This window comes from Lagenorhynchus albirostris, chromosome 10, assembly GCF_949774975.1.
Source record: "Lagenorhynchus albirostris chromosome 10, mLagAlb1.1, whole genome shotgun sequence".
Lineage (NCBI taxonomy): Eukaryota > Metazoa > Chordata > Mammalia > Artiodactyla > Delphinidae > Lagenorhynchus > Lagenorhynchus albirostris.
In genome coordinates, this window is record NC_083104.1 from 23,813,372 (window position 1) to 23,839,153 (window position 25,782).

The 25,782-nt window shown below is 40.1% G+C and overlaps 1 protein-coding gene across 6 annotated transcripts in view; it reads right to left on the reverse strand.

Moving 5' to 3' along the window:
• The window catches only part of SLC25A26 (solute carrier family 25 member 26), a 140,801-nt gene that overhangs the window by 3,957 nt on the left and 111,062 nt on the right, over positions 1-25,782 (reverse strand). For 3 of the 6 annotated variants that reach the window (XM_060161396.1, XM_060161395.1, XM_060161392.1), the window contains 4 exons: positions 7,129-7,198; positions 2,120-2,255; positions 1,750-1,814; positions 631-704 (listed from right to left, as the gene is read on the reverse strand). In XM_060161396.1, the coding sequence (XP_060017379.1) occupies positions 631-704; positions 1,750-1,814; positions 2,120-2,255; positions 7,129-7,198 (345 nt within the window). Of the gene's footprint in view, positions 1-630; positions 705-1,749; positions 1,815-2,119; positions 2,256-3,214; positions 3,535-7,128; positions 7,199-25,782 lie in introns of those variants that run through there. The other 3 variants (XM_060161394.1, XM_060161397.1, XM_060161398.1) reach the window with 3 other exon arrangements.

Consider the following 25,782-nt stretch of genomic DNA (forward strand, 5'->3'; position numbering starts at 1 on the left):
TATGCTGTTTCACACCTGCCCTGTCACTAGGCTCCCTTCAACCGTCCCCTACAGGAGGCTGCCGCTTTGCTCTCTCAGCAAAATCCCTGGTAGATGATTCCAGAGAGAATCGTGATTTCATCTACCTGTTACAGATCCCAACCTTTAGACAGGTTTACATGCTGTAAAAGCAATGCTGAAATAGCATTTTGAACAGACCTTTGCGGATGACGCAGAGCAGTGAGCTGCAAGGGAGGTGTCAGGCTCTATGCTACGTTAAAAGTGATAACTATTAAAAGTGCCCCAAACCACAAACGCTTTCTTCTAACAATGCTTTCTTCGTCACTTGCGTCCTGCCTTACACAAGTGGACGCCGGCTTTCTCAGTGATGCAATCCAGAACCTGGCAGAGGCCACAGAGGTGGATGCCATCTAACACTGAGATGGGAATCACCCACTACGACACTGCGTCAACTCGACTGTGCAATATCATCTCACGTAAGCAACATCAAACGTAACGTTTTGTACGATAAAAGTAAATGATACCCCAACCAGGGCAAGCAAAAGGAAGGGTGGGTGTTCTCCCGATGCTGGGCTAAAGGAGAAGGAGGGTGGACGGCGACGGTGGCGGGGCCTCCCTTCCCAGCCTTACCCCGACAGCCCCCGTGTCCGCCAGACACCATGCAGGGCAGAGAGGACGTTCCCACTTGCAGGGCTGGAGCCGGCCTGCATGGAAAGACAAAAGAGAAGCCATCACCTCACGGCACTCCCCAACGAACTTGCAGCGGGCTCTAGATACCCTCAGATGCACGGCTCCCCACCACCCTCCTGTAGGACACAGTTCCAGATAGACTGGGGGGTCTCCCGGGAATCAGGACCTCTGGATCTCACTAGACGAGAAGCCCTCACACTTGAACCCACAAGCAAGCACTGAGTTGGCCCATTTCCCACCAGAAGTAGCTTGTCTAGTTTCCTTCTCTCACTGTCAGCCTATGAGCAGAGCTTAACCCAGACAATTCACATACTACTATTGAACAGGAAAGATACTGAAAGCAGTATTAACTCATCTGAGGAGGATGGGGAATAATCAGTGTGAATGGTAATGATTATGAAACTTCTCTAAGTGGCTAATGAACACACTTAATCAAGAATACTGTGTTCAATTTAAAACAGGCTTTGCCCTATCAAGCTACGTACTACGAGTCTGCCCTTATTTGTTCCACGTTTCCACAAGGGTATGACTTTTTAGGTTTTATTGTTTTGGTCCAGGTATATGTATGCCTTTCCCTGTAGCCTCGGTCCAGGTTTTTTAAAAACAATTTTACTTAACGACCTTTTTTAACAATGCTGAAAAATGTCCTAAGTCATCTGGTGAAGGCTTAATAAGCCTTCACTCTTATAAGTTCAGAGCCTCATGCTTGCTGCATGGCATGAAGCAGGCCAACGCTCTGAGCCTCGGGTCTGTCCCCAGTAAAAACAGAGATTCTCTGAAAATCATATCACCAGGCAGAGGCCCTACCGGCCCTCCCTGTTCACATAATACAGGTGAAAATGACTGCAAAAAGGTAAAATGCTACCCAGACATCAGTCACAGCGATTCCTGTGGATACTGCTTTGTCCAAAGGCAGTTTCATTAGTGAAACTATAGGCAGCAGAAGGCTGCTAACTATAGGTGTTATGCCACTTTTGTTCACTTTATATACATGTAAGCCCTAAGTGCTAACAGATACAAGCATCTGTTGTGTCTACATTACATTATTTTACCACTTACCTTTGCCAACATGATTCTGGTTTTTGCCACGTCCAGAGGTGTGGTGACTGCAGCTGCAAATCCACCTGTGCATATAAAAATACCCAACACACGAGTGAGGTCCTGTTTACTGCATTACACGGTATTTTCTCATTTTTATTTTGTAATTAATTTCTCATAACTCTGCCAGAAATACTGCTTTATCGTTACGTCCACCTGATTGATTCAAGAATAGGAAGCACACATGCAAAATCTTTACCCACACACTCCCTTGCTTTGTAGTGATGTCTGACTGCATATAGAAGAGGTGACGGGATAATGTTTTATACCTGCAAGTTAAAAAACAAGGCCCCACAATGTAGCTTGCTCTTTTGTGAAGCAGCAGACAAACCTGTGTACACGGGGGTGTGTCGTGGTCAGACTCCCACTCGGAGAGGCATGCTGTGTCCCATGAGTCTCAGGGGGTCCATGCCTTCCATGGGCCCACCTCTCTAATCTGACTCCAAAATGCTGCTGTCGTTTCTGCTCTGAGGCAAAACCGGCAAACAGACACGGGTATCAGTGTGGGAATTTTTCATATAAGTGGTTGGCTTCTTACCGTTAAAAGAGTATAAATGTTTCTGTATTTGCAGGCTTCTGATCAACAGGCCAGTTAGAGTAACAAGATTTCTAAACTTGCTTCCATATCTTGTTAGAGTCAGTTTTGATTCAAGCCTGCATTCTTCCTTACCTGCTTCTTTCCTAACTTTTCTCTCCTGTCCTCTTTATTTAAATGCCATGAGTGCCAAACTGATTTTTTTTAAATCCACATATTTTAAACGGGTCCATATCTACAGACAGAGGAACTGGAGGACTACTTTTTTAACAGAAATCACAGTATATGGTACCATTATTTTATTTAATACGATACAAAGATATATCGTAAACCCCAAAAGGCCCAAAGGAGATAGAAATAATGAGCCCAAAAGGGCTTTCTAAAGATTCAGCTTCCGTGAGCCAGGGTGAAATCAGCAGTTTTCTAAGAGCTCAACAGAACATGTGTGTGAAGGATGCTTCAGAAATAGCACACCTCTCCCTCTAAGTTTTGCGGCGTGTGGACAAGGAGGTCATTTGATCTCTGCCCAATATCTTTCTAAAATATGTTGCTGAAATAAGATCATTAAACTGAACCTCCTCCATTGGGTAACATTTATTATGATGCTGACTTCTTGAGAGATGTACCCAGAATGACACCAATCTTAGGGCTAACGAGTAAAAACCATAAACATGTATACTGGAGTCCCTTTTATTTTAGCCACCTTTGAGGTATGAATATGTGAAACACTTTCCTCCCAATTCAAAAGTTGTCTGAAATTCAGAGACCTGCTAAACTGCAAGTATTTTAAAATTTTGTGGACCCAGTCCTGAAATACTACTCTTACTTTTTTTTAACCACTTACTCTGCCATAGAGGAGGTGGGACTCAAAAGTCATGTGTACCTTGGCTCCAAAAGTAATGCTGTTTCACTACATGATGACTTTGATATATGAATAAGACAAATCCAAATGTATCCAGTTGTTAAAATCCAGAAGTGCATACAAGATTTTCCTACTTGAAAATCTTTACAAACTGACCTGAACCAACTAAAAATTGACAAGGACGTCATCTGTCCCCTGTCTGACCACTCAGGCTCTCACACGTCACCTGTGTTGAAAAGTATTTGTTTTCTACTAAGTTTGGATACTGTAAATCGAACTTATTTGGGCCATTAGCAAAAGTTCACCATTCCTCTACTGTAGATGCCTGCCAATATTCTCCCAGTGATTTCTGTTTCATGAAAGTAATAAGAAGAAAAGTTAGACAAAAATGCATATGCTAAAATAGGTCCTACTTTTATTACCACGATGGAAACTTTGTTTTATGCAAGTTATTAATAAGACGATTTAAATGTCTTCAAATATCAAAGACTGCTTTAATTCACAGACCTCACAATGTTTTTTATGAGGCTGTAAGAAGGACTTGTGAAGATCACGTAATAGAGTAACTGCTCATGATGGGGAGGGGAGCTGTATTTTCAGTTAAAATGTAGTTATTTTCTGCATTTTACTTAAGGGAAATGTAAACCGCTGGTAATAAATACAAGGAACATGCTAACATTAGACAGGAAATAATTATTTGGTACAGCGACTGCAGGCTACTTTAGTGCTCAAATCACATGTGAAACAATTTTCTATGGGTTCCACTAGAGTTGGGTTTTTACTGAATGTTAGGCTAACTGCTTTCAAGAACCAGATTCAGGGGAAACTAGACTTTTACAGCGAAACTACATCTCACGTGTCCTCAGGGAAGAAATGCAGGTTCTTCGCCTTCTCCAGACAAAGGGGCCGCCTTCCTACGAGAGTTATGGAGCTGTCACCTCCAACAGCAGCTGTGAATGTGGTGGGAGCAGTAGTGGGCGGCACTGCCACGCACTGTCCGCCCAGGGGCTCCCCTCCCCAGATGAGCCGGGAGCAGGAAAAGCAGCTCCACCGACGAGCTCCAAACAAGCGTCCAGACTTGGACTGCTTCAACAACAGCACCGGCAAAAAACGTGTTCTCCTTTGTGTTTTAAAGACTGCATCAAGCCCTGTCATTTGTTACCCAAACAATCCTCAACCCTATTCTAGAGTTTCAAGCCATGGCAGGAGAGATCTCTCTCCTTCTCTCTTAGAGAATGTAAGTTAAGTGTTCATTACAGGAAACTAATCAAAGGACATTAGAACAGCAGATATTCCTATAGTAGCAGATATCCCTATAGTAGCAGATGTCATAATTATTAAGACTGAATGATGGTTTTATGTTTGGAAGTTAACTTGAAGTAGGGAAGTTGGCAAAGTCCGTTTCCCCACCCCCAATCTAACCCCTGACCAGAAGCCAAGGGAATTTCTGAGCATGACGAGCCATCAACACCTCCAATCTCAAGGGACATTTTTGGATATTTGTGCCAAGTGGTTTATAAAGCAAGCATGGCACCGAAGAGTGCCAAGGATGGCCAGAGAGTGGTTCGTCTACAATGATTCAACCAGGTTAAACTTGGAAAAGCACACAGGGATGAGAAATCAGATTTCTGGTTTATAGGGCAAGTTTTATCACTGCCTCTGTGGCCATGTAAGGCAAAAACGTCTGAAAGTACAGCCGGTAAGCATGTCAGATCTTAGGGGCTGCCCAAGATGACTAGTCATTAGTCATTTCTCTATACTGTGCAGTGCACAATCTTGCAGCAAATTCTTACAGAATGTTGCTTTCTCACAATCTGAAATATTTTCCAATTACGTTTATCTTTCAGAAAGGTTTTAAGAGTAACCTTGTTCCTCAGGATCAACATTTGTAGCAACTAAAATTTCAAAACAAAAGGGATATAAACACGAAATCTATTTATTTTACTTTATCTTTTGTTAAATACATGTACATGTACTGACAATGGATTTTCTGCAGACCTTGGGCAAATTCCTATCAGAACCTCAGCTAAAAAATAAGATAATTGTCTTGGAGTAGTTTTTAAATCTACACCCTACAAGAGGTGATGATTACGTATAGTAACTTTATTATTAATGTGTTATTTTTTTCTATGCAATTAAGAATATGAATTACTGTGATGATGACAGCTTTTCATTTCCTGGGTGCTGGTTGTTTTTATTGAAATAAACTCCGTAAACGCAGTTCTAATGCACATTATCGCACCTATCCTAGCAACAACTCCTTAACAGAGGGAGGGTTGCTTCTGCATTACAGGTAAGGAAACGGGTGCTCAATAAGGCCCCAAAGTCTCGTTCCTTAGTTGGGGATAGAACAGAGGTTTGACAGCCGTATGATTCAGACAGGTCAGCCAGCACTGGATCCTGAGGCTCTCTGGGCGAATCCCTTCCCTGCCCCGCATCCCAGCTTCCCCACTGTCCCTGGAGGGCAGTGTGGCTTGCTGCACTCCTCATCCTCAGGGGGGCCACCGGAATGGAAAGAGCCTGGCCCACAGGATCCTGCCAAACAGTGGGGGTCTGATACCAAGTTTCTCCCCGGCTCCCACCCCCTGACTAAACTAAGTACTTAGTGCCTATTACACAGCATTATTCAGAAAAAGGAATTGTAATGAACGCACGTGTCCTTAATAGGAACAATGCATATTTGCAAGCGAATCTTTGAATTAGCTACTTAAGGGAAGGGACCAGAGAATATATATATTTGTTTCAACACTCAGACGTTTTATAGTGTGTTAACTTTAAGAACCGGCCTTCCTTATCCAGGATGACTCAATTTCCAGAATGCTCACTTTGTGCCCAGGACCCAGAAGGGAGTCCACAGAAACGCACATTTCTTAGGGACTGGGGAGTAAAGACTCCTGACCACTGGCAAATGAATCAAGACCACGTCCCCACTTAACACAGCTAATGACTATGGATCATGTGGAAACAATTACCCGTCATAAGCAATCTGAGCTGGCTTCATATCTAGAGGCAAGAGTCTTATTTTGGATTATCAATTCTATAAGTCAGATGGGTCCAATTATTAATTATAAAATGTATGTTTTCTGTTTTCCTAATCACTACAACTAAAAACCCACCCAATGACCATTAAACAAATTGGAAACGAATTATTTTCTACTAAGGTTGGTATCCTAAGCCCGCGTATCTGTCAGTTTACTGGCTTCACATCAAAACCAGCAGTTTACAATTTTCTGGCAAATTTCCGTTTCAATTTATTTCAACCATAATTCTCACTCACCTTTATTTGCAACAAAATGTATTTCTCTTTTAGACTGTTACACCTTTTACTTTTTAAATTCTTTCCAGTTTCTGAGTTCTCACTAAAACCTCACTGGAAAATACATATGACCAAGTGATGGATAGACATTGCATAGTGTCACTCTGCTCTTTGTTTAATGTCTAGAAAATGCCCAGATGTTTAGATCTCCATATTTTCTACACCGCGCAGTTCAGCCTTCTGTAAGTTGTGGAGCAGCCTCCGCTCTCCTGACACCAGTTAATCTACGGCGCTGTCAAACATGTCACATGGACCGTGAATCATTGCCTTCTGCAAAAATCGCCTAACCCCCCCAAGAAGTGCTCAAGGCAGACAGCTGCACCCACAGCCAGTCTCTGCCCACAGAGGCCTTGCTAAATCATCTTTAAGATAATCCAAGGGCCTGAGTGAAGGCTTTAATAAAAAGAAAAAATTTGTCAAAAACAAATTGGCTGTCTTTCAGGCAGACACCTTTTTAGCAGTTTTTTTTTTTTTTTCCTAAGACACTCTCTTTTCTCAAACAACTAGTGGGACTCTCTTCTTCCAAACAATCTGGAATTTCTGAAGAATGTTGTTTTTGCACAGTTAATATTTTCACATTTTTCTCCCCCTCTTTGGTCTTTCCCAGTATAATATAATCCTTTGCACCTGCAAATGCTCCACAGACTGCTGACTGCCAAGAATCCACCACATGATCCTGCCTCCAGGACCAGAGGGCCTGTGTTTAAGGAGAAAGAAAAATACAAGTTATTAAATATTTGAATTTATCGGAACCTCCCGTGGGTTAGCTCTGGGGATGGGAACTTAAGTGAGAAGCTATTTTGGTGGCATTCCTCACTGATGACATAAGTGATTTTCCCAAGGACTTAACTGCATTCTAAAATAAGTCAAAGAAACGAGGGTGACAGCTACGTTAGAGTGCCCAAAGGAAACCATTTTCAGGGAATATGTGTGATAGACACACACATATACACACATTTACATACACGTATAAAAATAAAGGTATATCTTTAAGACAAGGTAACATTTTAAATATTTCCCATATAATTCTAAACATATAAATACCATAATTCACAAATTAGGCCAGAGCAGTGTATACCAAATTCCACAGTTTTTCAATCTTTACCCATGCTGTACATGTTTGAAGGATGCTAATTCTATTATTGAACCACGTAAAGTTCGTCAAAATGCTTTTCGCCCTGTTTTTGTAATACGTTGAGGATTACACAAATAAATACTCGTGCTGAGTTTCAAACAAGGCAAAATGATGGCAGAGACGTGGTGCCTTGCTTGTTGAGAGTTTATGATTTAGTAGAAAATAAAATACAGTCATATCAAATGGTGAAGAGCGCTGAGTCAGGCCCTGGTCTAATCTCTGACCATCCATCAAAACCCACAGTCCTCACAACAACCCTGAGAGTTGGGTCCTGTTATTATCCTTCTTTTACCCAGGCTTTCTAACAGCAGAGCCTGCACTCTTTATTTTTGTTTTTAGCTTTCTTGAGGTATAACTGATATCCAATAAACTACACGTATTTAAAGTACGTGATTTGGTAACTTTTGATAGACATACATGTGAAATCATCACCATAATTAAGACAGTGAACATATCCATCACCCCAAAAAAGTTTCGGGTCCCCTTGTCATCCCCCTTTCCTGCCCTTCCTTACCAACCCCTAAACAATCTGATCGGTCACTCTACATTCGTTTGCCTTTTCTAGAATTTTATATAACTGTAATTATACATTAAATTTTTTAACTCGAATTCTTTCCTTCAGAATTTCTGTATGATTCATTTATGTTAGTGTGGATATCAATAGTTCACCCCTTTTTAATTGCTAAGTAATATTCCATTGTATCATTATTTGTTTATATACTTGCCTATTGACAGACATTTGGCATTTTTCCAGTTTTTGGCTATTACAAATAAAGCTGCTATGAACATTTATATTCATGTTTTCGTATGGACACAGGCCTTCATTTCTCTTGGGAAAATACCTAGAAGTGAAATAGCTGGACCACATGGCAGGTATATGGATGTATACTTTTTAAGAAACTACCATGTATAACTGATTCACTTTGTTATAAAGCAGAAACTAACACACCATTGTAAAGCAATTATACCCCAATAAAGATGTTAAAAAAAAAAAGAAACTACCAAATTGTTTTAGAAAGTGGTCGTATTTTACATTTAAACCAGTTCCAGTTTCTTTACATCCTTTCCCACACCTGGTATTGTATTTTAAAAATTTAACCATTTTAATTGGTATGCAGTAGCGTTTCATTGTGGTTTTAACATGTATTTCCCTAATGACTAATGATGCTGAGCTCCTTTTCATGTACTTTTTTACCATCCAGAATATATTTTCTTTAGTGAAGTGTCTGTTCAAAAGTTTTGCACGTTTTCATCGGGTTGTCTGTTTTTGTAATTATTGAGTTTTACAGTTCTTTATATAGTCCAGCTATAGGTCACCTGCAATTCTTTTCTCCTAGTCTGTGGCTTGTCTCTTCATACTCTTAACAGTGTCCATCCAAGAACAGAATATTTAACTTTGATGTGCAAATTATCCTTTTACAGATCTTGCATTTGGTGACTTATCTAAGAAATCTTTACCTAACTCAGACCACAAAGATTTTTCATCTATGTTTTCTTCTAGAAATTTTGTATTTAGGTTTGATATTTAGATCTTCCATTTTAAGTTGATTTTTATGTATGCTAAGAGGTTTGAAGTTCTTTTGTTTTGTTTTTAAACATGGATATGTAATTGTTCCAGCAATTGGAAAGGACTAGCCTTTTTGCAATGAACTGCCTTCTCACTGTTGTCAATAATCAATTGTCCATATATGTGTGGATTTATTTCTGGACTCTATTTTGCTCTAATCTACACATCTATCTTGATACCAATTCAATACTTTTTTGACTACTACACCTCTATAATAAATCTTGCGTTCAAGTAGTGTTAATTCTCCAACTTTCTTCTTTGTCAAAGTCCTTCAGACTAGTCTAGAGTCTTCGCACTTCTGTAAGAATTTTAGAATCAGCTTATCAATTCCTGCAAAACTGCCTGCTGAGATTTTTTTAATTAATTTTTATTTATTTTTCGCTGCGTTGGGTCTTTGTTGCTGTGCACAGGCTTCCTCTAGTTGCGGGGTGAGTGGGGGCTACTCTTCATCACTGTGCATGGGCTTCTCACTGTGGTGGCTTCTCTTGTCGCGGAGCACAGGCTCTAGACGTGCAGGGTCACTAGTTGTGGCTCGTGGGCTCTAGAGCTCAGGTACAGTAGGTGTGGCTCACGGTCTTAGCTGCTCCAGAGCTCAGGTTCAGTAGGTGTGGCTCACGGTCTTAGCTGCTCCGCGGCATGTGGGATCTTCCTAGACCAGGGCTCAAACCCATGTCCCCTGCATTGGCAGGTGGATTCTTAACCACTGCACCACCAGGGAAGTCTGGCCTGCTGAGATTCTGATTTGAATTGCAATGAATCTATCAATCACTTTGGAGAGAACGGAGATGCTAACAGTATTGAGTTTTCTGACCCATAAACATGGTGCATCTCTCCATTTACTTGGGGCTCCATTACTTTCATTCATTCATTTATGGCTGTGTTGGGTCTTTGTTGCTGTGCGTGGGCTTTCTCTAGCTGTGGTGAGCAGGGGCTACTCTTGGTTGCGGTGAGCGGGCTTCTCACTGTCATGGCTTCTCTTGTTGTGGAGCATGGGCTTTAGGCGCGCAGGCTTCAGTACTTGTGGCACATGGGCTCAGTACTTGTGGCTTGTGGGCTCTAGAGCTCAGGCTCAGTAGTTGTGATACAAGGGCTTAGTTGCTCCGCAGCATGTTGGATCTTCCCGGGCCAGGGCGCAAACCTGTGTTGCTTGCACTGGCAGGCGGATTCTTAACCACTGGACCACCAGGGAAGCCCTGGGGCTCCATTATTCTCTCTCAACGATGTTTTGCAGTTTTCAGTATACAGGTCTTGCCCTTGTATTGTCAATTCTATCCCTAAGTATTTCATACGTTTTGGTGCTATTGTAAATGGTATTGCTTTTTTTCTTCTCTAAATTTCAGTTTCTGATTGCTTAATATGTAGAAATACAATTGACTTTTGCATACTGATCTTGTATTCTGCAGCCTTGCTAAATTTATCAGCTCTAGTAGCTTCTATGGAGCTTCCATCAAATTTTCTACATCAGTGATCATCTGTCTGTGAATAAACAGTTTTACTTCTTCCTTTCCAATTTGGATTATTGCCTTTTATTTATTTTTCTTGCCTTACTGCACTGGATAGGATGTCTAGCATAATGGCAGGTACTGCAATAAGGATGAAGAATATTAGAAATAAGACCTCTTGAATATATTCATTACAATGGTTAGAATAGTATAATGACCTGCTGATGGTGGCATGACATTTTTATGGATGATCAAATATACCACAACTGAAAGAAGAACAGCAAACCTAGTACTAATTTTCTACTTTCAATACTTCCCCACTGAAAATACACCTGGAAGGTTGAGTAAGTTGCTACAGAAATGGAGAAGATGCCATATAAACAAACCAAGGCATGTAGGGCCCTGTTTGTCAACTTTTCTTAAGTCAGTCACCTAACTATGGAAACTACCTAACAAGTTAGAGATATAATAATGTATGGTGTCTGAGGGCTCCAACATTTCCTTCCACCTAACTAATGAGAACAGTTACTTGGAAAGTGTATTTATTAAAATCACTGGACTAAGAGTGCAGCTATCAAAAAGATTTTTGTAACCTTACTTGTGGAAGTAGATGAGCTAAAAAAAAGTTTTAGCACAGCTTTCTAAAGATAATCTTGGCATTAAGCAGAGTATTTGGTATTTTTTCAGTAAATGCTCTAATGCTTGCAAGTATATCTGTGTAGAAAACATTTTTTTCTCCAGAGCTCTTATAAGCACTCAAGACAGCATAAGAAGCAAATTAGTAGAACAGCAACTTTTTACTTTAAAGATGGCAAAATGTGTATTTTATCAGGCTAATGCCAAATTTAACACCATTATTTACTTTGCTGACTTTTTAGAAAAAGGATACAAAACATAAAATAGTCATTCTGGTAATGACATCATCTTCAGTTTCTACTGGTAGCTTCAAGGGTTCCAGAGAGCCAAAGTTTACTCCAAACAAACTTAAAATACTACGAATAATGCTGAGTTTATAAGCAGTAATAAAGAACAAATAATAAGATGTGCACTACATGTCATACAGGAGAAAAAAATCAAAGATACTATGTAACTCATAAATTCAACATTTACTCAATACCTACTAGGATTCAGGCAGTATAAGGTCAAGGGAAAAAAGATAGCAGTCCCCAGGTCTAATATGGGATGGGAGTAGAGTGAAGGCAGAAGAGGGTTATAACAGAAAGTGACAAGGCTTCACAGAGGTGCCTGTTGTAATCTAGGAAGGAAAAAAACTGGTTGCCAGAGGAAGTAAAACACTGGATCAAAACAGACTCTAATGGCTGAAGACACAATTTAAAAATAGAATCTCCAAAGATAAGCATATCACCTGGCCAGAACAATTTAACCTAAAAACATATGAGGAAATCATTTTGTATTAGAAAAGGATACTAATAAATATCTTAAACAAAAATCTCTATAACCAAAAGATTTAGATTCAAGTGAGAAACTCCCATGGCAAACACAGCATAAGAGAAGTAACGATTATAACAGCAACCACAATAAACACACAGAACTTACTATGCTCCAGGTACCCAACTCTTTACATACATTAACTCATGAAATCCTAACCACAATCTTCTAAGGTATGTGCTATCTTATCCTCATTTTACAGACAAGAAAGTTGAGGCTCAGAGAAGTTAAGTAACTTACCAAAGTTTAAACAGGTAGGTACAGAGTATATACATCCTTGAACTTGGATCTATAGGTTACAGGTATTTTGACAGCAGATAGAAGGTACTTATAAGACACTTCACTTCCAAATACAGGTAACTTTTACTAGAATGATATTAGATTATCCAAGTGAATGGACAAACTCTGTCAATGTCCAAAGCAACTTGCTTTAAATAATATGGGTTTGTAATTTTTTTTTAATAATGAATTGTCTGAATATAGAACTTTGGAAAAAGAATACTGAGACCAAGCTAAAAAGATGAGTGTTGTTTACAAATGATTCATTTGGGGGCAACTTTAAATTCATTAAGCAACAAGGATAATGATAAGAAAACTGGCTGGTAAAAAGTACTGTACATGAATTATGAAAATATTTTGAAATTACATATTTGTTCACATATATGGAGGAACTGGAGGATTGTGATCAACAAAAAACTGGCTGGAAAGACAGGAAAAAGTTAAGGAAACACTCCCATTTACCACTGCAACAAAAAGAATAAAATACCTAGGAATAAACCTACCTAAGGAGACAAAAGACCTGTATGCAGAAAACTATAAGAAACTGATGAAAGACATTAAAGATGATACAGATGAAGAGATATACCATGTTCCTGGACTGGAAGAATCAACATTGAAAATGACTATACTACCCAAAGCAATCTACAGATTCAATGCAATCCCTGTCAAGCTACCAATGGCATTTTTCACAGAACTAGAACAAAAAATTGCACAATTTGTATGGAAACACAAAAGACCTCAAACAGCCAAAACAATCTGGAGAAAGAAAAACGGAGCTGGAGAAATCAGGCTCCCTGACTTCAGACTATACTACAAAGCTACAGTAATCAAGACAGTATGGTACTGGCACAAAAACAGAAATATAGATCAATGGAACAGGACAGAAAGCCCAGAGAGAAACCCACGCACATACCTTTGATAAAGGAGGCAAGAATATACAATGGAGAAAAGACTGCCTCTTCAATAAGTGGTGCTGGGAAAACTGGACACCTACATGTAAAAGAATGAACTTAGAACACTCCTTAACACCATACACAAAAATAAACTCCAAATGGATTAAAGGCCTAAATGTATGGCCAGACACTATAAAACTCTTAGAGGAAAACACAGGCAGAACACTCTATGACATACATCACAGCAAGATCCTTTTTGACCCACCTCCTAGAGAAATGGAAATAAATACAAAAATAAACAAATGGGACCTAATGAAACTTAAAAGCTTTTGCACAGCAAAGGAAACCTTAAACAAGACGAAAAGACAACCCTCAGGATGGGAGAAAGTATTTGCAAACGAAGCAACCGACAAAGGATTAGTCTCCAAAACTTACAAGCAGCTCATGCAGCTCAATATCAAAAAACAAACAACCCAATCCAAAAATGGGCAGAAGACCTAAATACACATTTCTCCAAAGAAGATATACAGATTGCCAACAAACAATCTCAAGGATGCTCAACATCACTTATCATTAGAGAAATGCAAATCAAAACTACAATGAGGTATCACCTCACACCAGTCAGAATGGCCATCATCAAAAAATCTAGAAACAATAAATGCTGGAGAGGGTGTGGAGAAAAGGGAACACTCTTGCACTGTTGGTGGGAATGTAAATTGATACAGCCACTATGGAGAACAGTATGGAGGTTCCTTAAAAAACTACAACTAGAACTACCATACGACCCAGCAATCCCACTACTAGGCATATACCCTGAGAAAACCATAAATCAAAAAGAGTCATGTACCACAAAGTTCACTGCAGCTCTATTTACAATAGGCAGGACATGGAAGCAACCTAAGTGTCCATCAACAGATGAATGGATAAAGAAGATGTGGCACATATATACAATGGAATATTACTCAGCCATAAAAAGAAATGAAATTGAGTTATTTGTAGTGAGGTGGATGGACCTAGAGTCTGTCATACAGAGTGAATTAAGTCAGAAAGAGAAAAAAAATACCATAGGCTAACACATATATGTGGAATCTAAAAAAAAAAAAATGGTTCTGATGAACCTAGAGGCAGGACAGGAATAACGACACAGACGTAGAGAATATACTTGAGGACATGGGGAGGGGGAAGGGTAAGCTGGGATGAAGTGAGAGAGTGGCATGGACATATATACACTACCAAATGTAAAATAGCTAGCTAGTGGGAAGCAGCCGCATAGAACAGGGAGATCAGTTCGGTGGTTTGTGACCACCTAGAAGGGTGGGATAGGGAGGGTGGGCGGGAGACGCAAGAGGGAAGAGATATGGGAACATATGTATATGTATAACTGATTCACTATGTTATAAAGCAGAAACTAACACACCATTGTAAAGCAATTATACTCCAATAAAGATGTTAAAACAAAAAACAGACAGGAAAGATTACTCATAGGAAGTGTAATATTATTGTTTATTAGCTTTAAATAATTTAAGAGATTAGAAAATGGAATAAAAATGTAGTTTAGACAACAGTATGAATGACTGCTATTGACAGTATTACTTACCACTTGCTGAGCACCTAGCATGTTCCAGAAACTATGCAAAAGATTTCACATTTCTCATTTAATTTTGAAAGGTGTGTATTATTATCCAGACACACAGGTGTAGGGTGGTACTAAGAGTTGTCAAGTAACTTGCCTGAGGTCACACAGATCGAAAGTAGGGGAACTGAAGCTGATTTTTATGGTCCCCTCAAAGCCATGTGCCTTGTAGACAGAATAGTATGTAAGCAACATTTATAAGCTTCCTCGATACACAGCTCAACTTTTACGGAAGCTACAATATAATATGCAAGTTATTAAAGAAAATATTTTGATGTCAATAAATGTATATAAATCATGTAGGTTTGGAATGGAGGATTTTTTTTAAGGCCCTGTCTCAACACCCAAAATTTTTAAATTGCCGTAACTTCTCAACCTAAATAAGTATTTCCATTGCCACAGAGGTCTAATGATCATTCCTGTAAAAGCAAGTAAATGACTGCAGGGGGAGGGCAGAAAGGAGGCCCAAACATGAAGAACCACAGTGTTGGGTCTCAACCGATGTGACAGAGCTTTTAAGACTAAAAAAAGCAGGCGGCCATACCTTACTTGGTGTTTGCTTACTTATCACTATTCCAAGTCCTGTTTCCATTTTCTTTTCAAATAAAAAATGAAATTTTCAGATGCATCCATGCACATTTGCTTATATCTCATGTAAATGAGACATTTCAAGTAATGAAAATGGCAGTCAGAAATGTTCTTAGTTTCACTTTTGCGGTTTTTCTTGAGGAAAGTTTCCTTAACATAGGATGACTGGAAACGATTTCTAGTAGCTTATTGAGAAAATTTCATTTTGAAATCATTTTAGACTTACAGAAAATGTGCAAAAATAGTAGAGGTCCCATACACCCTTTACCCAGCCTCCTCTACTGTTGACATTTTACATAACCCAAGTATAATGATGAAAACAGGAAATGAAAATAGGTACAATACTCCTAAGATACAGACCTTAATTGAATTTCACCATTCACACTGTTTAAAGGTGTATGAATTTTAATCATCAGGCCTGATTTATTTTTCAACTGATGATATTTCTATTATCCAGTAGGATATTATGAGGAATCCTGAATACTTAGTGGTGGCGCTACAAAAACAATCAGATTGTTCTAATTTCCCAAGTGATTCTTCACTCAGAGCTCAAGGGCCATCAGAGGAAGAAGGCATGAAGTACTTTCGAGGCTCCTCCACACACACCCCCGCCAGGGTTACAGCTATTAGCACCAGTATTCATTCAGAGGACAGAGAGCAAACACCAAGCCCGATACTAGGAAATGGCTAGGAGTCCAAGCCTGAGCCAAGTGCCTTTCAAGTACAGCATGAAGAGAAGGCTTTGTTACTTTAAAAGACCCACCCAAGTGTGCACGGTTGTCTTATGAACGAACAACAAATTGAAAATAAGCGTTTTGGCTTCACTGCAGGGAAACTTAACTTTGGGACTTCTTCAGTTGTTGTACTCAGAAGTAGTTATGTGGCTTCCAATTGTGTAAGATTACAACACTTTACCCCATGAGTTTTATGGTACCTTAGTAGGTATCTGTGCTGAATCGTCTGCTCAGTTCCACATGACTGACATCATAATAAATGATGATAATTCATTTAACACAACAAAAAAGACAATCCTCTGTGCAGGTCTCACTTCTGTCTGTCCAGTACCAGAATTTCAGAACACATTAAAGACAGCAGATGATTAATTTCACTCAACTGCCCTCCATACTGTAGGTGATCAAGCTATTGTATAGCTTTGGCACATCCACTTTAAAACATAGTTAGGGCTTCCCTGGTGGCGCAGCGGTTGAGAGTCCGCCTGCCGATGCAGGGGACACGGGTTCATGCCCCGGTCTGGGAAGATCCCACCTGCCGCGGCTGGGCCCGTGAGCCATGGCCGCTGAGCCTGTGCGACCAGAGCCTGTGCTCTGCAATGGGAGAGGCCACAACAGTGAGAGGCCCGCGTACTGCAAAAAAAAAAACATAGTTAAAGCAACAGCTGCCTATAATTTTATTATTCAATTAACAATTCACAACTGAATAATAAAATTATATTTATAATTTACATTAATGAATTCTCTGTGAAGTACTTATATACAAACATGACTTGAAAAAAGAGATCTCCAGGGCTTCCCTGGTGGCGCAGTGGTTGAGAGTCCGCCTGCCGATGCAGGGGACACGGGTTCGTGCCCCGGTCCGGGAAGATCCCACATGCCGCGGAGCAACTGGGCCTGTGAGCCATGGCCGCTGGGCCTGCGCGTCCGGAGCCTGTGCTCCGCAATGGGAGGGGCCACAACAGTGAGAGGCCCGCGTACCACAAAAAAAAAAAGAGATTTGCAGGACTTCCCTGGTGGCGCAGTGGTTAAGAATCCACCTGCCAATGCACGGGACACGGGTCCGAGCCCTGGTCCGGGAAGATCCCGCACTACTGAAGCCTGCGTGCTTAGAGCCCGTGCTCCTCAACAAGAGAAGCCACTGCAATGAGAAGCCCACACACCACAACAAAGAGTAGCCCCCGCTCACCACAACTAGAGAAAGCCCGCAGGCAGCAATGAAGACCCAACGCAGGCAAAAGTTTTAAAAAAATAAAAAAATAAATTTTTATAAATAAATAAATAAATATGGGATTTCCAAAGCAAAGTTTTAAAATGAAAAGAATAATGAATACAATTGAGAACCACAAGTAAGCTTTCACTTCTGCCCTACCATGGCTGGAGCAATATACGCAAGTGGTTAAAGGGCTAAAATGGATTCCTCTTAAACCGATAATAAGAGTTCCTAAGAAATTTTTTAATGAATGATTGTGCTGGTAAATATTGGGTTGGCCAAAAACTTCTTTTGGGTTTTTCCTTAAGATGGTACAGAAAAACCCAAATGAACTTTTTGGCCAACCCAATATAAGAAATTTCATTTATTCTTGAGCAAACGTAAGATGGGCTCAAATGCTGAATTTGCTTAGTAATATTTAGGTTTTACAATTACAAAGTAATATTTTTGGATATGTGTGCCTAGGTTTTATTTGGGAGGTATTTATTCTGATTGGAGGGATGTCTGAGCTTCCTGGATCTGTGGTTTGGTGTCTTTTATTAGTAGGGGCAAAAGGTATCTAAACTGAGTAACAGTTATTATTATAACTGATGCTCGTGATACAAATTTTAAGTCAACAAGAAAAGGTGTGATTACTTTTAATACTTCTGCCTGGAAAGACACACTTGGTTTGCTATGTTTAAGTATGTAACAATCTTTTTAAAAGATTTTTATAAAAATGGTTCAAATGGAAGAACTGGGGGACTTACACTAACAAGCTCCACTTATCCAGAAACAGGTACACTGACAAGCCACTATCCTCAAAAGTACCAAAAAATATGTATAATAAGGACTCACTTCTTTTCATTAACCTGCAAAAACTCGCTCATCTGACCCCTGATTCAACAGGATAGGGACTTCATTACCTACACCTCTGGAGTCTCACAGGGCCTTGCACAATTCCTTATACATAGAAGGCAGGCAAATATTTGGAACCGATATGAATACCTATAATGTAAGTAGTGTTGGATAATTTTACCCTTGTGTAGAGAAGGAGGAAAACATCAACTGGCCAGACATCATAATCCCAAACTGTCCTTTGTGGCTCAGGAAAGAACCGTATAAACCAGGAACAGCTAACAGGTTCCAGCTCAAGGATGAACATTTACTTAACTGGACAAGGCCTTCTAGTGAGCTGGGTAGAGACAGTTACAAGGCTTGGTTGAGGTTCAGCTGGAAGGAGGGCCAGGATCACCCAGGGATGACAGAGTGAAACCAGAGCAGCACTAACAGTATCCTATCGCATATTTACACCAGACATACTAAACTGACACCAAAAACACTCAAGAATACCCAGGAAGCAGGTCTAAAGGACAAACAGAAACAAAGCTAACTCCTTTTCTCCCCATTTTTTAAAGGAGATTACGTGTGAATCTGTACATGGCTTCCTGGAAATCAAATACTAGCAGAGTTTCATATCTCCAAAGGAACTGGGCATCATTATAGGCATTTTTTAAAAGTGCACAAATGGGACTTAATGAAACTTCAAAGCTTTTGCACAGCAAAGGAAACCATAAACTCCACCAAAAGACAACCCTCAGAATGGGAGAAAATATTTGCAAATGAAGCAACTGACAAAGGATTAATCTCCAAAATTTACAAGCAGCTCATGCAGCTCAATATCAAAAAAACAAACAACCCAATCCAAAAATGGGCAGAAGACCTAAATAGACATTTCTCCAAAGAAAATATACAGACTGCCAACAAACACATGAAAGAATGCTCAACATCATTAATCGTTAGAGAAATGCAAATCAAAACTACAATGAGATATCATCTCACACCAGTCAGAATGGCCATCATCAAAAAATCTAGAAACCATAAATGCTGGAGAGGGTGTGGAGAAAAGGGAACACTCTTGCACTGTTGGTGGGAATGTAAATTGTTACAGCCACTATGGAGAACAGTATGGAGGTTCCTTAAAAAACTAAAAATAGAACTACCATACAACCCAGAAATCCCACTACTGGGCATATACACTGAAAAAACCAGAATTCAAAAAGAGTCATGTACCAAAATGTTCATTGCAGCTCTATTTACAATAGCCAGGACATGGAAGCAACCTAAGTGTCCATCAACAGATGAATGGATAAAGAAGATGTGGCACATATATACAATGGAATATTACTCAGCCATAAAAAGAAACGAAATTGAGTTATTTGTAGTGAGGTAGATGGACCTAGAGTCTGTCACACAGAGTGAAGTCAGAAAGAGAAAATGAAATACCATACACTAACACATATATATGGAATCTAAGAAAAAAAAAAAAGGTCATGAAGAACCTAGGGGCAAGACGGGAATAAAGACACAGACCTACTAGAGAATGGACTTGAGGATATGGGGAGGGGGAAGGGTAAGCTATGACAAAGTGAGAGGATGGCATGGACATATATACACTACCAGAAGTAAAATAGCTAGTGGGAAGCAGCCACATAGCACAGGGAGATCAGCTCAGTGCTTTGTGACCACCTAGAGGGGTGGGATAGGGAGGGTAGGAGGGAGGGAGAAGCAAGATGGAAGAGATATGGGAACATATGTATATATATAACTGATTCACTTTGTTATAAAGCAGAAAGTAACACATCATTGTAAAGCAATTATACTCCAATAAAGATGTTTAAAAAATAAATAAATAAATAAAAAGTGCCTTTTAATATATATTTGTTTGATAATCTGATTAAAATAAAGTGTGTTTAATTCCTTTCTCACACTTTGTCTCAGCCAAAAAAAGTCAATTTGATTCATCACAGGAATGTTGTATCTGAATGAGCATATTTATCTCATTTTGCTCACAAACTTGCATAAACAGAAGAGAAACATCCAAAAGAAGATGACAAGGAGGAATCCTGGTGTGCATTTTATTGTTTTTTGACAAAGGACCCTAACCCACTAGCCTGTGGGACCCATGAGGCAAGGTTAAATCTTAACTCGGTTGAAAGTAATGGAACCTGCAAGGAACATATTAGGTGTTGTTACTGCTTTGGCTTCACAACTGTAACTACAGCAGGACACCAGGCAGCTGAGTACACCGGTCCAAAGGACGAGATGGGAGAAGGATCCAGAGCCTCAGAAGTGACACCCTTTCCATCCATCCTGTCAGGCTTTGCTACACATCCTTCCTTCCTTACTTAGTTTTCTTTGCCATCTCTTTTTAACCACCTGTCTTTAAGAATTCAAAAGTTCTCATATTTTTTAAATTGTTAAAAAAGATGTCTGCTTCATTATAATGACATTTTGCTAAAATCCTAATCAGCATCTCAGACTCTGACTTTGCTGGTGATCTGGACATAAAATATTTTGCTCTTATTTTTAGGAGTTTTCTTCCATCTTGACATGCTGTATTTAATTTAGGGGACAAACAGTGCAGTAAAAATCACACACAATCATTTTTACTCTGTTATCATTCCCTTCTCAATGTTTAATATGCCTTCACAGGAATCTGTGTTCTGATCAAACATGTCTGTGCAGATACCAGATTGTCCCAGTCTCATGAAATGGTACAGTGGAGACCCTGAGCATGAGCACCTTCTAAATTACTATCATTTTGTTCATATACTAAAGGTATGGGAGAATGTTGCGGATGGAGTGATAAAAGACACTTTAACTATTATTAAAATAAGAATCAGGACTTCCCTGGTGGCGCAGTGATTAAGAATCCGCCTGCCAATGCAGGGGACATGGGTTCAAGCCCTGGTCCAGGAAGATTCCACATGCCGCGTACCAACTAAGCCCGTGTGCCACAACTACTGAGCCCGCAAGCCACAACTACTGAAGCCCACGCGCCTAGAGCCTGTGCTCCACAACCAAAGAAGCCACCACAATGAGAAGCCCACGCACCGCAACAAAGAGGAGCCCCCGCGCACTGCAACTAGAGAAAGCCTGCATGCAGCAAAGAAGACCCAATGCAGCCAAAAATTAATTAATTAATTAATTTAAAAAATAAGAATCAACAACAATAAACAAGTTACCCTTCAATTTGAATAAAAATATAGTTTTTATAAAGTACTGGCTGTTTAAAAGACTTCTAAAATGTATTGATTTTATACACTGTCCTATAACTGAAATGATAATCCACTGGCCCCTGATTTCTGTTACAAAGCGATGATTTCATTTTAGAAAATCATCAGCATAATGTGAAAATTTTACATAACCAAACTGATTTTATTTTCATTTTGCTTCAAACGTTGCATCTGAGGTTAAGGTTTGCATTTCTTCTAGTTACTGCTTTGCAACTTTGTAACACCTTGTGGCTAGAAGCAAAACTACTTAGACCTGGCAGCATTCTTAATAATCCTCTACACTTCTCTATATATTCAGACACTAAAACAAATCTGACATTCTTATAGGAAATTTTATCATATCCTTTCAAAATACGTGTATTGTTTGCCAAAGGCTCAGTGAGAATACATTTGTGTGTTAGAGGTGTCATCATACTTCTAAAAGAAACTACTTTTAAATAAAACGGTTAATGTATACAGCTACCCAACTTTGCTTTGACCTTGAAAAAGAAAGAATGCTAACCTCCAAACAATTAGTAAATAGTCATAAACACCTGCTGTGTAAAAGTCAGAACTACAAAGAATATAAACGATCAGAAGACAAAGTTTCTTCCTCCAAAAAGCCAAGTCCTACAAGAAATTAAAACACAAACACGCGGGAAATGTAGTCTGGCTCCACTCATCCCCATAAACTATCTGTGCTGCCCCATGTCGGTCCCTCGGAGCTGACTCCTTCCTGAAGCAAACACTGTTTAACCCTTGCCCAAGTACAGCAGAACCGGGGATGGGTTGGGGGAGGGGAGGAAGGGAGGCTGGTCTAAGAAATATGGTAGCCAGGGCTTTTAAGTTTTATGTCATCAAGTTAAAGAATCAACACAATTTGCAGAAATGCCTGAAATAAGCTGATTAGATATAATACAACCATCTCAACTTTTTATCAACCTTTGAACATATGAAACAGCAACGACATTCTTAAAGATATTGTACGCTATGTGCAAAGTTATGTGTAAAATAATTAAGGACATCAACTCTGGAGTCAGACTGTCTGGGTTCAAATCCTGGATGTACCCCTTAACACTGAGTGTTCCTGAGGCCTTGGGCAAGGCACTCAAACTCTTCTTCAGTTTCCACATCTGCAAAATGAAAACGGTAAGAGCACTCACCTCAAAGAATTGCCATGAAGATTAATAGGAGATAATCCATGGAAAGTGATTAGCACAGTGCTGGGCACACTGTAACTTTGAGAAATGCTACATATTATGATTCTTAATGATCATGACTGTAGTAATAAAAACAATGTTAATACAGTAAAAGGGTACTGGACAGAAAACTGAGGACTTAGTTTGGCAGATGGAAGACAATGTCTCTGAGCCCTGGTTTCCCTGTTTTAGTGGGGAAGACAACAGGACCTGTCTCTCTGAGTTGTACGTCACGTGAATAAGATGCTAAGGAATATATAATATACTCCTCAGCACAGTGCCTGGCATATATCTGCTCAACACACAACGTGTTTTTTATAAGTATTTGGGCGTCAATAAGTGCATAACTAAATAAACTATTTAAATGCTACAAAGGAAATAAACAGGTGCTATGTTTACTGAGCAGGGAAGATGGGAAGGTCCTACTTTAAAGATGGGTGGACAGGGAACACCTCTCTGAAGTGACATGATCTAAGACTAAAGAACAAGAAAGATTTGGACGTGAGAAAAGCCTAGGGAAAGAGCCAGAGTGAAAGCTTGATGAGGGATTTTTGTCAACCCTGTTGATCACTATATTCCCCAGGCCGTAGGCACATAGTAGGTACTCAGTAACAATGTGTAGAATAAATGAATAAAGAATATTTCTGGCAGAGGGCACAACAAACTTAAAGGCCCTTGGGTAAGGAGCAGCCTGGCGAGTCCGAACAGAACAGAGGGAGGCTAGCCGGACTGCAGGGCAGGACGTGGACATGGGGAGGCTGGAGTGTAGTGGGCGGGTGCTGTGGGATAACGTCGGTGAGGTAGGAGGGGCGGATGACACGGGACCCTGTCAACCGCAGTTTAAACTCTGGATTTTACTCTTCTTTCAAAGAGGTGTCACTGAAGGCTTTTAGCAGAGAGTGGTATGATCTGATTTATTTCTTTAAAAGATCACTCTGGCTGTTGCGAAGAGAAGATATTTTAGAGAAGCAAGAATGGAATCAGAGAGAGCATTGGAGAGGCCAACGTGGCAACTCAAGCAAGAGATGAGTTAGAGGCTTCAATCAGAACAGTGGACTCTTCTGGGGACTTTCCTGGTGGCACAGTGGTTAAGAATCCGCCTGCCAATGCAGGGGACTCGGGTTCGAGCCCTGGTCCGGGAAGATCCCACATGCCGCAGAGCAGCTAAGCCCGAGCGCCACAACTACTGAGCCTGTGCTCTAGCCCGCGAGCCACAACTACTGAAGCCCACACGCCTAGAGCCCGTGCTCCGCAGCAAGAGAAACCCCCTCAATGAAAAGTCCACGCACCGCAACGAAGAGTAGCCCCGGCTCTCCGCAACTACAGAATGCCCGCACGCAGCAAAAAAGACCCAACGCAGCCAAAAATAAATAATAACATAAAAATAAATGTGAAAAAAAAAAAACAGTGGACTGTTCTGATGGGCTGGATGATGAGGGAAAGAGAGAACTGTGGAGTCATTCTTAAGTTTCTACTTTAGCAAGCAACAGACATGTGTTCTACTTACGGAGAAGGAGACACCTGGGAAGGAACAGGTTGGGGAGAAGGGGAATAAAAACCAAGTGTTCTGTTCTGAGCTGGTTCCCCTGAGACACCCTGAGTAAGGGTGTCACCTAGGAAGTTGGTCATGTGAGGCTGTAACTCAGAGCAAGTGGTCCACGACAGAGCTTTAAACGTGCAAGTCAGCCATATACACAGGGTATTCAAAGCCAAGGGACAACATGAAATAATAAGCTTTGGTTATTTGTCAGATAAGAGAACCATGTAATCTATCGTGTTTCTCTTCTTGTTGGGCTACTAGAAAAGTTCCAAACTCAATATAAATCTTAAAGGAAAATGATCTTCTCAGAGGTTCTGGATATGATGATCTACCCCTTTTACTTCCCCTCCTCTTTATGGTGTTTAGTCTTCTTTCATCTAAATCTTTTTTGTAAGCATATGTACTATTAAAAAAAAAAGAAAACATAAGAAATGAGGTAGTGAAATGACATGATTTGGGGAGTCAGGGGGGCTGGCTCCCACAGTGCCTTGGGTGGTCTTCAATTACAGACACGTTACCTTGGAGTTATCTGTGGGTATGTGCTTCTCTGATAGAGTAAAAACTCCTCAAGGGCATCAGCTACATCTTACTCATCTTTGAATTGCTGTGAAATGAAAGTGTCTAACTCACAGCAGGCAGGCAATACATGTACACTAACGGCATCTGTCACTTTTCTATAAATAGAAGGGGTTCAGGCCTTATCAGAATGTGCTAAAGCTCAGTTCTAAGATGTTTTCAATGCAATACAGTACACGAATAAATACCAATCAGCCATACAGACAAATGTTAGCTATAAGGGTAAACCTTCAGGGTCTGGATCGGAAGACTTCAAGCACGAGAAAAAAACTGAGCTGGCTTTAAAAGATGCATAGCATTTGATCCGTGAAAGCCCATTGCAGAAGGAAGCCAAAGAAAAGGGGCAGCAAGGAGGCTATTCTGGTTGGAAGGAAAGGAAGGAAAGGAGGGAAAGCAAAAAAAACAAGTGTAAGGGGAAGGGAGATGGAAAAAAACAGTTAAGGACACAGTATGGACATCCCTGAGTGCCAACAACTTCATGCTTTAGAGTTTTAGAAAGTTATACATTTCTGGGAACTTCAAAGAGATGTTTAAGGAAGATCACACAAATTCAATGTGTAGAACAGATGAGTGTTAACTAAGTCCAGGCATAAGTTAGTAAGAATCTGATTAAAAAAAAAAAAAAAAGGAGGCCACAGGTTTCAAAAAGTCAGAGTGAACACAACTTGGTGAGTGATAGACAAAAAGAGGATCAGATTTAACCTGGGATTTGAGACCAAAGGGGTCAGGAGAATAGGAGTATGATTAACAGAAATCAGGGAGACAGCAGGAGGAAGTGATTTTAGAAGGCGATACCATCGATTTTAGGCAGAATAAGTTTAAGATGATAGTGGCCACCCCCTACCTCCAGAGTCCCACTCCTTATAGCACAATGTGCACACAATCTGCCGAAGTCCTTGCTGAGAAAATTTTTTCTTAGCAGTATTTCCACATAAACATAATAGAGAAACCCTTCCATATAATACAGTGTCTCTATGGTTGCAGAAGCAAATGTAAATG